The sequence below is a fragment of the Denticeps clupeoides genome, chromosome 13, assembly GCF_900700375.1.
Source record: "Denticeps clupeoides chromosome 13, fDenClu1.1, whole genome shotgun sequence".
Lineage (NCBI taxonomy): Eukaryota > Metazoa > Chordata > Actinopteri > Clupeiformes > Denticipitidae > Denticeps > Denticeps clupeoides.
Genome location: NC_041719.1, coordinates 17,557,557 through 17,573,975, shown reverse-complemented (window position 1 = coordinate 17,573,975; position 16,419 = coordinate 17,557,557). Strand labels below are relative to the sequence as shown.

General features: G+C 45.8%; 1 protein-coding gene across 4 annotated transcripts in view; it reads left to right on the top strand.

Annotated features, from left to right (window-relative positions):
* Positions 1-3,953: 3,953 nt before the first annotated feature.
* The window catches only part of nfic (nuclear factor I/C), an 82,396-nt gene continuing 69,930 nt past the window's right edge, over positions 3,954-16,419 (top strand). For 2 of the 4 annotated variants that reach the window (XM_029000154.1, XM_029000151.1), the window contains exon 1: positions 5,801-6,162. In XM_029000154.1, the coding sequence (XP_028855987.1) occupies positions 6,133-6,162 (30 nt within the window). In that variant the 5' untranslated portion in view covers positions 5,801-6,132. Of the gene's footprint in view, positions 4,279-5,795; positions 6,163-16,419 lie in introns of those variants that run through there. The other 2 variants (XM_029000153.1, XM_029000155.1) reach the window with 2 other exon arrangements.

Sequence of the window (16,419 nt, the reverse complement as noted above, 5' to 3'; positions counted from 1 at the left end):
TGAATAGAAGATAATAAAATTGAATTTAAAAACAGCCATTGGCTGAGCTAGAACACAAAGAAGTCCGAACACAAAAAATTGAATTATTATTACAAATGCTACATTGTAGATGTTAGAACTGCTAAAGAAACGTGCTCATTTTACGTGTACATTTTGGAACCTTGACAGAAGGTTGCTTATCGGTGTCTAATGAGAAGTGGTGGCTCTTTTGTAAAGGTACATTAGCTTATTACAGCCTAATCACTGCCACATTACTGCAGAGTAATCATTTTCTAATTACCATTAGTTCTGTCCCAAAGGGCATTTGGATCATGATAAATTAACCCCCCCCACACACCCACGTTATGCAAATTGACACGGTGAGAACGCTGAGTAAGCAGCCTTTGTGAAGGCAGGGGCCAAGCTTTCGTACGGCTCAGCATGATCGAATTGCAATTCATATGTGGGCTTCAAAATTTTTTTAAATGCCACGTTAATAATAACATTAATATTAATAGATTTAGCATGAACTATGGAAACAATTATAAAGTGTATAACACGCTGATATTGTAGCAACATGAATGATTTAATAGTCAGCCTCCTGTAATTTCGCTGTCAGGGCTGTCGCAGCCTGGTGGTTCTAATATTTTCCAGAAACTTCCTATTAAATCACGTTCAGCGTGCTGTTAAGTGGACGTACTAATATGAAAGGGACATGAGTTATACGGTAGTGTACAGTTTTGTGTTTTTTTTGTGTGTACCCCAGCGCCCCATCTTTGGTGATTTGTTCTGTTGGTCCGGTAATGTTTTCCGCGGTGAGACCGTCCACGGCGGATTGGACTTTTGGCTTTTCCGTTTGATATTAGGATTTGGAGTCGCTCTGGGCGACGTCCATATTTATTTCTGTGGTTTCTCACCCAGTAAAGGGCTGTAAAAGGATTTATTAATGCTGCCATATAAAGATTACCAGCTGCTTATAGTGAATTGTTCCAAGCGCAGAGTAGCAACTGGTCTCTGTACACAGACAACAGAAATATGGAACAATATTGTTCAGTGTTCCAGTGCTGGAAGATTTATGCATGACAACGGTCACAGCTTTTTTTGAGAAGTGGATAATAATGATAATCATATATTCATTATTCATAATCATTCATCTTTAAACAAGTGTCATGAAATGAATCTTCATTTACGTTTACTACAATGCACAAAGAAGTCTGATTTGAAGTTGTCTGTAGTGCGAGGGCGTGGCCCATCATGAATGTGAAGGCAACATGCCAGCAATGGTATGGAAAATCATTCATGATTAATCCTCAGTAAGGATTCAGGCGTTGAGCATATTTAGGGGCGTGGGGTCCCGCAAGAAGCAGAGGAGAAATTGTGCCTGTCTGCCTCTTGGCAGGAGTTAAGCAGAACGTATCGCCTTTTCTCGCTCGGCCTGTGTGCCTGCCGCCCTTGGCAGGCCCCGCGGCTCTCAGGTCTCGCCTTGGATGGCATCCTACACGCCGCACCAGATACTGCGACGTGTGTCGCGAGCAGAACTGTTCAGAAAGAGAACTTCCCGCACGCGTTTCACCTTCTAACACTCAGACTAAGAAAAGGGAGGAACTACCGGCCCATGTACGGCATGCAGACACGGCGAGTTATTCGTCTACTTTATAAAGGATGTTTATTCCTGTTTAACACATTTAGACGGCTTCCTACTTTGGAAGTACTAGAGTTCGGCCAGCAGCGGGAGTATTTCCCCACAAGTCGGGGGTGAGCATCCGAGCTTCATTTCTGTAACATTTCAGGAAAGTTGCAGGATGGACTCATACGACTCGTTTGATTAGTTTCCATCCTTTTTATTCGGATTTTTTGTTAGAGCTCTTCTGACCAAAAATGCTGTTCGCACCAGATCATACGTTTTTTTTGAAGGTCACGGGCAGAACTTTCGAGCAGAACGTTTTTTGGGTTTTTTTTTTTTTTGCACTTTCCTTGGCAGAGACGCCACACGTTGCCGCCCTCACAGCGTCCCCTGGAGGAGACCCTGAAATGTGCATGTCTCCAGGTAACTGGCACACACTTCTTTCCACGGAATTCAACACAGCCTTCCTGGCTCCGCGCGCATACGCTGCTGTGAAATATTCCAAAATCTTGACTGATGGAAAGGCAATCGTAAAAAATATGGTTAATTTAGCGGATACATGATACTCAGGATACTCTGGTTAAGTAACAAACATGTTCTCTTTCCTCCTGTTTAACTTTTAGCTTGCTGATTATTGGCAAGGAATAAAGATGAATATTGAATAAAATTTTAACATGCACAACGGTGCACTGGCTGAACCGTTCCTTAAGGCTTGAGGTCTTCATGCCAACCCTCAGATGTTTCCAGCCAACATTTTGGTTAAAGCACCAACAGACTGACCTTTCCCGGGTCTCGCTGCAGAGGATGAATTTCAATTCCTTCCCTAGAAATGTTATGTCTTTCATGACTCTATTTCATCCTATTTCGATCAAGATTTTATAAGTAGCAAACTTTAACCAGTTTAACCAGAAAGTAAAAAATCCCTCACTGGACAAAAATCCAGAGATAATTAAAAAGAATAAATAAGACTAAAGAAGCTCCATGCAGATGCATTTTGCAGTGTCCAATTTCCACTGGAGTCGGCTCGGGACTGTTGGCTCATGCCGGTCCCGGCCGGAGGCAGACCAGCAGGTACCAGGTATCCACGCGTGGGCATGGGCTGCTTTTTACGAAAGTAAATCTGATGTTCCGCCGTGCTCCTGAGGGACGTCCTTCCATCTGAGCACTTTTAATACACCATAAAACGCTGCTCATACACAAAGAAAATAATAACACCACCGCACCGCTCCAAGGAAGGCGCGGGGGTCACGCTGTTCTGGCCAGAGAATCCAGGCAGCTCTCACAGACCCATCCAGGAGGCATAAATCACGTTTAGCGGAAAAAACTACTTTTTTCCCTGAAAAAGAATGAGTAAAATGTCTCTTTGAAAATAATAATTTACTACTCCACACAGAAATAAACCCAATCCAGAAAACAAATCAGCAAAAGAGAAATTATGTAGATTACTTTAACTAAAGATTTTTTCCAGAACTTTAGAAATAGTTTTGTCTTTTGTAAACATTCCCTAAATCAGGTCAATTGAATGTCTTCACACTTTTTCTTTAAAAAACCCCACAGCGTGGTGGGGACTGTCGCTGTTCTATCTGGATGTCCACGGGCGTGGTCCTGTGGGCGGGACCAGCTGGGCAAGCCGACCAATGGCAACGCTCTCTGCACGGTCCTCATTATAATATTACCTGCACAAACCCCACTTTTTCCTCACACACACACTGCTTCACATCTTTTTTTTCATGCACACCACACATGACATTTTATAGTGTGTATGTGCGGGGAAAAATATAGTGCATGTACAAAACAAAAGTGGTGAACATGCGAGGAAAAAGTGGTGTAGGTGCGAGCTTTTCCTGATATATGGCCTAGGGGGCGCCACATACACTCAACTCCCTCTCACACACACACACACGTACACGTGCCAATACACAACCTCAATACACACACACACACACACATACACCAGCAACAACTCAGCATGGTCGTGATTGATTAAGGCCTGCGTTGTGTGTGTGTGTGTGTGTGTGTGTGTGTGTGTGTGTGTGTGTGTGTGTGTGTGTGTGTGTAAATCTCAGTGAAAGTGCTGCATCATCATAACGATCCTTTCTCTGTCATCTCTTAATTACGCCGTCAAGTTCTGTCCCCTTTATACACACACACACACACACACACACACACACACACACACACTCTCTCTCTCTCTCTCACACACACACCCTCACACACCGCCTTGTTTAATCGAAGCCCCCCATGTCCGATGAGACTGTAAGATGTCTGTGGGTCTAAAAACGGACCAAAGAGACACAAAGAAGCTGAGCTGAGGGGTTGAAGTGACATCGTCACAAACACAAGGACACTGAGACGCTGTCACCTAAACACACACACACACACACACACACACACACACGCCGCCGCGACACCCAGCACCGTCCGGCAGCTCGCCGTTTCCAGGCTGACCTGGCGGCCGCTCGGGCTCGGTCCCCCTCGGCCCTGCACCCGGGACTGGGATCGGGACGCGGGGATTACTTCTCCGCGACAGGAATGGATCCGGAGCGATAAACACACACACACACACACACACACACCGGCGGCGGCGGCGGCGGCGGCGGGATGGCCAGGCGCTGATCTGCGGGCTTCTGGCCGAAAAACACGCCCTAAAGCTGTAACTTTTCGCTTCGGAAATGGTACGTTACCGAGTCCCGGTTCCTCCTTCTCCGCCGTTCATCCCGCGGGGCGCGGAGCACCGGAGTCCGCCACTTTCCATCCTCCGCTCCCCCCCGAGTCGGTGTCGGAGGTCCCCGGGAGGGAGTCCGGAGAGACCGGGGCGCCGCGCCGGGTCTGTCGGCTCCTCGCCCCGCGGCGAAAGTTAGTTTTTTGGCGGGCCGGGGAGAGGGGTGGCGCGGCCGGGCAGCCACGCCGACGTGCGTGCTCGCCGCGGCGGAGGCCAAGTTCAAGTTCACAGCCAGCAGCCTCCCCGGTCCGCCAGAAAATGGCCGCGGGTTGAATTTGAAACGCACGCCGGCAGAGGCGCTCCGTCCCCGGGAGCCGCGCTGGGAACGCGCCGGGCGGCTGCAACTTTCACCCCGGGACGATGTGGCGCGGTTCCACGCCGAGACCGCGGGGTCCGGAGAAAAACTTCCGCCTCTGCCTCATATTCCCGTTTTATTTTATTAATATCCATCTGCTGCCAGAACGACTTTGAACGCGGCGTTTGTGACATTTATTAACCGAGCCGGCGACCGTGCGAGCCCCGGCCTTCGTGTGGGAGTATTTTAAAGCGGCGGTTTTTATTCTGGTTTTGTTCCGGTGTCGGGCTGTTTCTGGGCCCCGTTTTTAAACGCGTGGAGCCCGCTGGGCTGATGGGACCCGTCAAGGCCGCTTCATGGTTTCCTCGCTGTCTGGATGGGTGGAACTTTAAATCTCCGCGCTTCTGCGTCCCTCTTCTACACACTTATTACGTTGTAATGCGCTATGCTGCCATACTAACACAGGCCAGGTTTATATCACACCGTTTCACTTTGTGTAGATGGAATAAAATAATAATAACGTGCATGGTTTGATGTATTATTTTGGCCTGCTGGGAAGAGGGAGAAAATCTCAGATTTGTGTAGATTTTCTTCCTGTCCTTCCTGCTCAGCACTATTTCTATTATTATTATTAATAATCTGCTCTATTTCTCAGCACTATTTAGAGCCAGTACCTTCATGATCTTGTATGAGTTGGTGGTTTGAAACTCGGTGTTAAATTGGTTGGAGTAAAAAAGAGCCGCCGCTGTAATGATGTGGTCCGTGTTGCCAGGTCGCGGCGCATTTCAGCCCACTGGTGCCGCGCGAAATGGCCCGGAACTGGACCGAAGTGTCTCGGGCCACCGCGGCGACGACGCCGTCCAGCAGCGACAGCAGCCGGCCGGCAGGACAGTTCCATTCGCCGCCATGCGTGCGAGCACAGCCCAATCAGCAGAACCCGCGGCCGGCCCGGTTCGGTGTGAGCCGCGAACCTGGCAACCCGGCGCGTTCATTGGAAACTTTTGCTTTCAAACCAGCCACTCAGCTTCGGTCGGGGCGTTTGGCGCAGCACGCACGCACGCACGCACGCACGCACGCGGACATCGGGGGTTACTGCTTCTTTAAACGCGTTTTCTGGGACGGGCCATTTTCATAACGTCACCTCATTCCTCCCCCTTTTTCATTTTCTCATTCTTCGATTCGGACTCGCCCCCCCTCCGCGCTTCCTAAATGGAGCAGATTGCCCGGCCCTCCGCGCGTCCTGCCTTTCCCGGGGCTTATTCCAACTTTTCAACTTTCGCCGCGCTCACTTTCTGCCTTTAACTTTTTCCAAGCGTCACGCTTCTATTTTCCGTCGGAGGGCAACACGTTTTAACGGAGCGTCAACTGTAAGCCGGCGGTGGCGATGGTGGCAGCGCTGATGGCGATGATGACAGTGATGATGATGATGATGATGATGGTGACCGTGAACAGTGCTGGAACGTCGCTCCAGTAACGTGTCCGCCTCCGCCAGTCCCACGCCGCGTCCTCACCATGATGTATTCACCTCTCTGTCTAACTCAGGTACCGCGTTTATTCGGCGTGTGTGTGTGAGTGTGTGTGAGTGTGTGTGTGTGTGTGTGTGTGTGTGTGTGTGCGCGGTTATTAATGCTCGCAGATGCACAGGAGATGTCGGTTTAGAAAAGGGCGGGATGCGCGCTGGAATTATCTGCAACTTTACTAAAGTTCACTGCGTTATTTTTATTAATTGTTTGCAAGGCTCTTCAGTGGTACTTTCCTTTATTTTAATAAAAAAAGGAGAATTTGCAGTGAATTAAAACAGTTGGATCGACTAAAATATATATATAATTAACTTTTCGTCATAATTCACATTATTCATATTTGTATTATATTCCATGGACATATTTTAAATACAAAAGGCAAGTATAGTCATACACGTCCTGATATTTAAATACAGTAATGAATGGGTCAGTATCCCCCCAAAGTTTTATAATTGCCATTTAAATGAAAAGTGAAATTCGTTCCTTGTTCAGAACCTGGTTCTCGTGCTGGATCCCCGCTGCTGGCCTTTCAGAAATGAAATAAAAATGCCGGGTTTTTTAAGGTCAACGTCTGGCACAGTGTATTGACATGAGATATGGTCTGATATTGTAGATAGTCGTGGTCCATGACGGTGCTGCAGTTCGCTCGTAGGAAACTCATTTAAAAGGTGCATTTGCTGGCCTGGTGTTAATGTTTGTTTAAAGTGGAGCCGAGTGCATTATAAGTGTGCCGTTAGAAAGTTGGTGAAGTGCTGAACTGGAATGGACACATGCAGTAAAACGAAGGACATATTTGCCATTAAATGCTGGAAAGGTGTCTGCATAAATAGTTTTGCATATTTATAATGGTGAAAACAATCTATTGAATATTCTTGGTGTGAATGTGTGTGTGTATATATATATTTATAGATCATTTTAATAAATTCAAATATGTAAAAAAAATATAAAAATTGAAACATAAATAAGGGAATTGTGAAAATTATTTATCCTTGTGTACACAGACAGTGCATTGCACTGTGAGGCTGTATTCTATAAGGATTTTGTATAAAAAAATGTAATATTTATCCTGCATTCACAAAAAAAAAATTATATGTATATATATATCTCAAATATACTTTTGCCACTTTGCTAAAATAAAATCTAAAATCCGGCTTTATTTTCACTATGTGCAGTTTATAAAACTACATCATGGTTTCATACATTTTATGAATGATATTTGAATATATTTAGCACAAAGGATATTCTTTTATCATTTTGTTCCTGTATGGTTTGGCCGTGGAGTTTAAGCATACGTCTGTCCGTGAACTGCTCCAGTGTGAGGTGATCATGGAGGGTCGTCAGTAACACCGTCGTTTGTGCCAACAAGTGTGTATGCAAATGTGCCAAACAGCGTTTTTATAGAACAGGCTCTGCACCGTCCATGTTCACGCTGTTGGATCTGGAAAGCATTCTCTCTCTCCCTCTCTCTCTCTCTCTCTCTCTCTCTCTCTCTCTCTCTCTCTCGCCTTCTCCCTGACTTTTGTTCTTTGCCAGGACCCGAGGAAGCCAGGTTTTGACTCTGTTTACACTCCGTTCTAATTTTACTGTCCTGCTTGATACATACGACTGTGGGATTTGATGAGTTAGTAGGAGCGGTGTGTGTGTGTGTGTGTGTGTGTGTGTGTGTGAGGCTGGGTGTATGCCAGACACTGCAGCTATGCTGACAAACCTTGAGGGGCCTTTGCACTTTCCCGCTCAGAGGCGGGCATCGGGACATTAACCTGGTCACTTTTTAAAAAGCCGTTTCCTTGAGTTGCTTCGAATCTGTCGGCCCTAAAACATAAAAAGCGGCGCCGGCAAGAGGTGGGAAAATTCGGATTTGCATTCAGAATCCGTCAGCAGCGCTCCCCAAGGGCAGGGCTGAGGCCCGGCCTTCTTCTGAAAGTCGTTCTTTGGATTCTGAATTTCTTAAGGTGCCGTATGTTGCAATTTGTTGGTTAAAACAAGCCTGACAGACTTGCCCGGGCTGAACCGCGGGGCCTGTACGCCTGTGTCGTGTTTTCTTTACACTTTTTACACTTAAAAAGGCAGCTTTAAAAATTATTTTTTTTTTTAGTCAGACCTATAACGTGTTAATTTTAACGTACTCGCAAATGCAGCCCATGCAAGGATTACTAGTTCATGAAAAAAAAAAACAGTTTTTTTATCATCCTCATTAAAAAAGTGGTTTGAATCTTTACAGTGTCGAAAAATACATTTCTGTGTAAAACCACCTGCGCGTGGACAGAGCGTTGAGAGTTGGGTTAGACCCAGTTTGGAACGTGGTTGCCGACGTGCTCCGGTGCTTCCCACAGTGCTGGACGTGCGATGTCCTGCCCCCGTTTCTCATCGATTCGTCCTGTTGGAGCTGCAATTAGCGCCCCTGCGGGAAAGCCCAGCGCCCGGCCAGAGACGGCCGCTAACCCGCAAACTGCTTTAACATCTGAAAATGTGCCGAAAACACGTCAGACCGGTCCGGGGTTCCGTACTTCGTTACCGCGGTACGGCTCCGAATGCAGCTGAGGCCCATTATTTCCTCAACATTCTCCCGTATAACAGTCCGCCACAACATTAAAACCGCCTGCCTAGTCTGGTGTCCTGTGGTGTCAGGCACCAAGACGTCCAGCTGTCCGTTGCATCCTGTCCCTCCGTGCATCAAGAGTGACGCGTAGGTGATTTGGAGGACAAGACAACACCACGTTCTTCCTGGACCATCTTTAACATCCCATCCATTCTGCTGCCATATCGTCCACATGGTCAAAAATAATCTATGATTCATGAGTCCATAATAAGCCGCTCCTGTCCGCTGCAGACCCTTTCAGAGGTCAACGTGGGCACTTTGACCAGTCCGTAGCTCCACGTCCCCACATGCAGCAGAATGCGAGGCGTCAGGGCTTCCTGCAGCTTGTGCAACAGCAGACTTCTGTGAAATGAGAAACCGCGGTTACACTCCCTTCCGTAGGGCACTTATGGCCGGGCACCGTCCACAGCAACGCACCAGGCGGGCACCCCGGTCCGGTCGTCCAGCACCACTGGTGGGTGGGAGACGCTGATGTCCTCAAGCTTGCCCGTTTTTCCTGCTTCCAGAACTGACTGTTGGCTCGCTGCCTGATGTACCCGTCCTAAACCAGGAGTCACCGTAGCAACTGTATTAAAGTAAAACTGTGACACACTCGCCTAGTGAACCAGAAGATCCAGGTTCAAACCCCACTCACTACCATAGTGTCCCCGAGTGTCCCTGTAACTACCGTAACTACCGATTGTCGTTCTGTATAAGGACGTCTGGTAAATGTCTGGCTGAACGAACGGCACGTGATAAAGATGCCTTGCGTCATGAATACGGTGTGGGGTGCCGCCCCGGTGGTTTAAGAGCGGCCACCAGACCGTCAGACAAAGCAGCCTGGGCTTTAATTAATTCTGAAATGTGGCCCGACCCCCCCCCCGTCCACCTCTGGTCTGAAAACTTCACAATTCCCAGAGCGCCCCCGCCAAGCGCCGGGCCGGCCCTCGCTGGAGCCGCCGCGGAATAGACACGCCTGCCCCACTTTCCTTTGACAGGCCCTGAGTGGCAGCGGCGTGGACGGGCCCCCACTCCCCCCCGTGGCACCAGCTCCCTGCGTGCCCGTCAACATATTAATGAAGTTATTTTGATGATCCACCCGACTTAAAGAACCTCAGTTATTCATGTCACCGAAGTGAGAAATGGGGACGTTTCCGAAAGTAGAGCAGCGCGGGCAACTTTCCCCGCGCCGGTCCACCGGGGAGGGACGGGGGTTCCGGCGCACCCTTATAAAAGCCAACAGACTCTTGGCATGCTCTCGGAGTCCATGTGGCCAATCTTGCAGATGTCTACGGAGGGCTGGCTGCAGTTCATATCACACCCAGGTTCCTCGGCCGGGAGCATGGTGAGCGTCTCCAAATATTTACGCTGTGCGAGAAGCCTTGTTTGAATTCCGCCTGGACTCTCGGACGGGAGGCTGGGCCAGGCAGCGAGGGTGGTACCGGCGCTCCGCCGTATGCACGTTTGCTTGCTGTCTTGTGATCTGTTTGCGACGGGATTGAGTCCATTTGATGGTTTTGATTTTCAGCGCTCTTTGGCCGGTCCGGAAAGCTCCGGGCGGATCTAGAAGGCCGGAATTTGAAGGGACGTTAAGGGTATTTGGAATCGAGCCGCAAAAAATACATCTCATGGCCTAACTGGAGCTGATTATCCCAGAATCGGGACACTTTGAAACTGCATTATATGTTCCGGCGCATGCCAGAATTCAATTACGGAATCTTTAATGCAGACCGGGGGTGGATTGGTTTCAGGGCTCCCGCCGTCCGACTGGAGAGCTTTCTCAGTAGTGGGTCATTGTGAGCCGAGCCACGGCTCTTGGCAACGCCGCTCCTGCTGGAAAAGCTCCCTGAAACGTTCCAACTGGAAGGCCATCAAGAAAATAGTGCTGGCGTGGCACAGTGTGGTGTTTATTTAAGAGATCTGTAAATCTAAACCCACCTCTGGTAGTCCGCAGCAGCCTTTTCCTCACGCCGCGGCCTTTTATAAAATTCTATACGGGGTGGCAGTGCCGCTCCTTATGTTACTTTAAGTCTCTCTCTTTTTTTTGGGGGGGGGTATTTCCTCCGTTGGCATGGGGTATGTTAAAACTGTGGGTTTTTTTTTGGGTTTTGTTTCGCTTCTGCACTTGACTCGGTAATGGATGACGTCTGTGCGCAGAGGAATTCCTTGTTAGTGGCGGTGGGGACGAATGTGGCGCGGGAGAATGGAGCGAACGCGCCACTGGCTCGCTGCACCGCAGGTGTTCTTTCCCCATATGTTTTTTATTCTTGGTTTAGTGTAGAGATAAACCTTGTTTTTCTGCAGCAGGAATTTGAGATCTTACATTTGGAAAGCCATGTCCAACTGAGATGACAGAAAAGGCATGTCTGAGAGAAAAGGCCGAGGCTAATAAGTTGATTTTACAACTTTCTTTCAATCGTGTATATATATATATATATTAGGGGTACTGGCAAGGATCTCACGATGGGTCACGATATGATTACATCACAATATATTGAGATTCTGCACATATTGCGATATTCTATATTTCACTGAAAACGGAAAAGAGCTGAATTACAAGATGCTGTGATCGGCCTGTCATGTTATGCGATTTCATTCTTCCTGGATGGCCAAGCACTTATTCAAAGTGCGCAGATGTACAGCGCCATCTGCAGGAGTGGAGGCTGTATTTGCATGCTCATTATAATCTCTGCTGAGCTCACTAAAGAAAGCGCTCGGCAGCACCACCCGGAGGACTAAATTTGTATATAGAGAGTAGATATTTGATGTCCTTGTAGCGATACAATACCACATACAATCACCACATGAAATATTGCGATATATTGCTGTATCGATATTTTCTAACGCCCCTAGTATACAGTTCAGGCCAAAAATTTGGACACACCTTCTCATTCAATGTGTTTTCTTTATTTTCATGACCATTTACATTGGTAGATTCTCACTGAAGGCATCAAAACTATGAATGAACACATGTGGAGTTATGTACTTAACAAAAAAGGTGAAATAACTGAAAACAGGTTTTATATTGTAGTTTCTTTGCTCTGATTACTGCTTTGCACACTCTTGGCATTCTCTCGATGAGCTTCAAGAGGTCGTCACCTGAAATGGTTTTCCAACAGTCTTGAAGGAGTTCCCAGAGGTGTTTAGCACTTGTTGGCCCCTTTGCCTTCACTCTGTGGTCCAGCTCACCCCAAACCATCTGGATTGGGTTCAGGTCCGGTGACTGTGGAGGTCAGGTCTCCACTTTTTGTTGAGTACATAACTCCACATGTGTTCATTCATAGTTTTGATGCCTTCAGTGAGAATCTACCAACGTAAATGGCCATGAAAATAAAGAAAACGCGTTGAATGAGAAGGTGTGTCCAAACTTTTGGCCTGTACTGTATATATATGAAAGTATATAAAATACAACATGCATGCAGTAGGTTATATGCTCAACATGAGACTGTGCATTTGGACTGTCGGCCTGTATGCTGGTGCCCTCTGCAGCATGGGCTCTCACTTTCTGAATGCTGGTGTAACGGCTTCCAGGTAAATTAATGGACCTCAAAGAGTGTTTCACAGAAGCAGTGCAGACTTCTTTAGTCATATTTACCTTTTTAAGGACCACATCAGCAGCCTCCACAAAAACCTTGTCACTTCTGTGTCTTCCCTTAAGTATGACAGCAAGTGCATTTTTTCTCCCCATGAACCCTCAAAATGCTGTTGCCCCAAAAATCATGGATCGCATTATGATGTTCTTTCACTGGCTACAAGGTTCTATTATATCAGATATATATTTTTTCATTCTGTTGTTTTTTTATGCCCTAAAGTCAAACACAAGAACACTATTTAATTATTTCACATTTCTATTATTATAATTATTATTATTATCATTATTATTACTATTGTTACAGTCACGCCTGTGCAATCGTTCACCCTTTCCCATGATATATTCTATATATTTCCCACAGTTCGGGTCTGTTTAGCATGTCAGAGGCTGCAGCATTTGAAAATGCCATTTACATTTACATTTATGGCATTTATCAGACGCCCTTATCCAGAGCGACTTACAACCAGTAGTTACAGGGACAGTCCCCCCTGTAGCAACTTAGGGTTAAGTGTCTTGCTCAGGGACACAATGGTAGTGGGATTTGAACCTGGGTCTTCTGGTTCATAGGCGAGTGTGTTACCCACTAGGCTACTACCACCCTTATGCCGTTGTTGTTCTTTTTTTTTTTAAAGCAAAGGAATTTTGCAATATGCAAGCATATGCAGCTTTCTGTTACTGTGCCAGACTTGCCTGGTGTTCTACTTCTGAGCTTTTCCAAGAGCAAGATCAATGTTTAAAAGTAGATCCCTTTATACAGTAATTGCATTTTACCGTAACCAGAACGCTGCATCATCGTTCTGTTCTTAAAAACAAATAAAACAAATGATTCCTAGTTGCTCTAATTTGGCTAAATGTCCATTTGGTTTGTTCTGCCAATTCAATCTAGTAGGGGTGTTAGAGAGAGGGGTTTATGTTGTGATATTGTATCGATACAGTGAGATCAAATATCGAGATTTTTTTTATATACAATTTTAGTCCAAAATTCAGTTCTGAGTTCTATTGTTTTGGCTGAATTATTACTGTAATTTGATTCACACAGACCGATCACAGCATCTTGTGTATCAGCTCCGTTTTTACATTGTCAGTGAACTGTAGAATATTGCAAAATATACAGTATCACAATGTATCATGACCCATGAATATGTATCATATCGTGAGATCCTTCCCAACACACAGCCCTGCAATCCAGCCTTGCGCTGCACTGTATTAAATGGAGCGCTTTGATTAAACACGAAGCCTAAACTGTATGTGCTTCGAAATGAAATGAAGTAACTGGCATGCTGGCCGGAGTGGAGAATGTGTTGCATGACGTCACAAAAACGCTGCCGGTGCCGATTCAGCGGCCGGGCCAGACCTGGCTCTTATTTGGACCCAGGTCTCCGCTCACAGCTTGTCCCAGACGTGAGTTTGGTTGATTTAACATTGAAATGATATGCTCACGTTACACGGGGAGACGTGGTGATGCTGATCTGTGCTCTTATTGAACGATGAAAAGAAACATATAATGTCGATGATCCTGTTGATGCACAGCAGTGTGGTGTAGCGGCTGTTTTGCATTCGATGGCGGCTACTTTATAACAGTCTTTCCTTCCTGAAAAGCCAAGTGGGTGTTTTTGCACGGCGGGAAATGACTGGTCGTTTAGAGGAGGCCGGCTGGGGCTCAGACAGGGGCTGAGGGGGTCGAGCTGTCACAGGATGGACACCTGTGGGGGCTGCACTCTCTGTCTCAGTGGGACTTTAGTGGACGGTTGGCAGGGATAAACTGCTGTATATTTCTGCTTTTTTTTTTTTTTTTGCTTTTCAGTTCATTAGCAAACCCATCCCCCACCGGGAGGGGTGGAAGAACCTGAGGACAGAAGCACAGAGCATCCATTCATTCTGGCCCTTTCTTCACGTCAGGCCTTTAAGAGCATCGTGCTGCCTGCTTAAACTCTTCTCTTTGCAGATGTGACACTGCGTGTGTGTGTGTGTGTGTGTGTGTGTGTGTGTGTGTGTGCAGCTCGTGAACAGGCCAGCAGGCTCCAGAAGCAGAGTTGGGTGGGAGGTGGGGTGCACCCTCAGAGGTGTATTTGTTACAAGCCCAGACAGGGATCTCTGTGAATTCGGATCCGCGCCAGGAGGCTGGGTGCTGGGAATGAACGGGGCACGTCAACATTTGCCGTTGACCTAATATGACTCGTAAGCGGCCGGAGAGGCTGAGCCCAGGTTCTGAATCAGACCCCAGGTTTTTATTGTTCATGCACCTAGCATTCCAAAACACTTTTCCCTTTTAATGACTTTCACATTTCCTGATTCCCTGCAGTAATAAATGCAGAAATCCAAGAATTTTGACGTCCATAAATTCATGAATGGGTCGCTGGAATAAAATTTGTTTTTTCACTTTTTGGAATGCATAATGATTAACCTCAGAAAAAGCATACCCTGGTGCTCACCTTTCAATTTAGTTGCTTTTAATATATATAGCTAATCTCTCATTTATAACATGCTCAAGATAGGGTTACAGTTTCATCTCTTTTTTAATTAATTATCATTAATATATATATTCACACTCAAGGCTGTGTTGTGCTAATTCGTTGAGTTATTGATATATTTTTTTGTTCCACGTGCAATGCAGTATCATGAGTATCATGAGCACTGAGTAAAAATATAGTAATATTACTGTTATAGAGACAGCATGTACTTCACTTTCGAGGTTCACTTCTCTGCCCATCAAAGCAGACAGCTTCACTCCCCTTCCCATCCTGGAAACGAATTAAATCGCTACAATCCACCTATAATCACTGTTATTATCAACCTCGGGTTTGCTGATTATACGATCTCAATCGATGGTCATGATAAAATTCAGCTTGAACTTGGTGATCAGCATTGGCCATTTTTCACAATCACAATAAAAATGTAATACATTTGCAGATTTTGTGTGTGTATTTACATTTTGGCTACTTACTTTGAAGACATATGACTGCTAGACATTGGAAGTCTCCTGGAGGTTTCGGGAGTCTCTTTCATATTGATTGTGTCTGCTGATACCCGCAAATTGAATAAAATACCTGAGAAGTTACAGCAAGCAAACATTTACATGTAAGGCTTTTATCAGACGCCCTTATCCTGAATGACTTACAACCAGTAGTTACAGGGACAGTCCTCTTGGAGACACTCAGGGTCGAGGGCCTTTGAACCTGTGACTTTGTGGTCTTCTGGTTTATAGGTGAGTTATACGATAAATAAATTACGACACAAGAAAAAAAGTCATATGAAAGGTTTTCGTGTGAACATTTGTATTAATTTCTTGCATACAGCTTGCTCTTTTATTGTCTTGATGCTGGCTTTTACTCCGCTCTGTTTCTTGTCTTTGCGCTGCCTGAAGTTTTGCTTGAGTTTTGACACAAACGTCTCGCGCCGTCGTGGCTTCCCATCATTGGCCAGCAGCTATTTCAGTAAAAGCTTTGTGCCCCAAAGGTTGTTTAGCCCTAGAAGTTTCGAAGATGAAGGTACAATGAAGGTCCTTGTCGTATCAGTTCATGGTTAATATAATTTATCAATTTGTTGTCGTATGCATTCTGATATGAAATAAAAAAAAAAGAATATTTACACAATTACATAAGTAATTTGGATTCAACTTAGAAGTTTTAACATTCATATGACCTTTTTCTCATGTCAGTCATTTTATTTCTTTCAGAATTTTATTTTTGCTTAATATTAGGTAAGTTTTGTTCAGTCATTTTGGCATCTGATATTCCACAGACACAGTGCATCCTGATTGGTTTACTTAGCAAAATAAGCCAATCAGATTTCAGTGCCCCAAAAAACAAAAATATAAAATGCATTTCACCTCAGGCTACAGGTTTTATGAGCTTTTGCAGGTTGGGACATCTGGGCTGCTCAGGCACCGGAATAAGTGATTTGGTTCACTATGTAAAGCTATCAGGTCATGGAGGTCATGGTTCTGTATGTCAATAAACTGTTTATGATCGCTGGTATCTTTGGTTTTAGTCTGGCCACATGAGGAAAAACTGTGATAAAAAAATTGATCGAAAATGAAATCATTTGATATGGGAAAGAGTATTGTGATCATTTTTCTCCTCCGTCTTGGTTTGAGAGCCCGCTTTTGC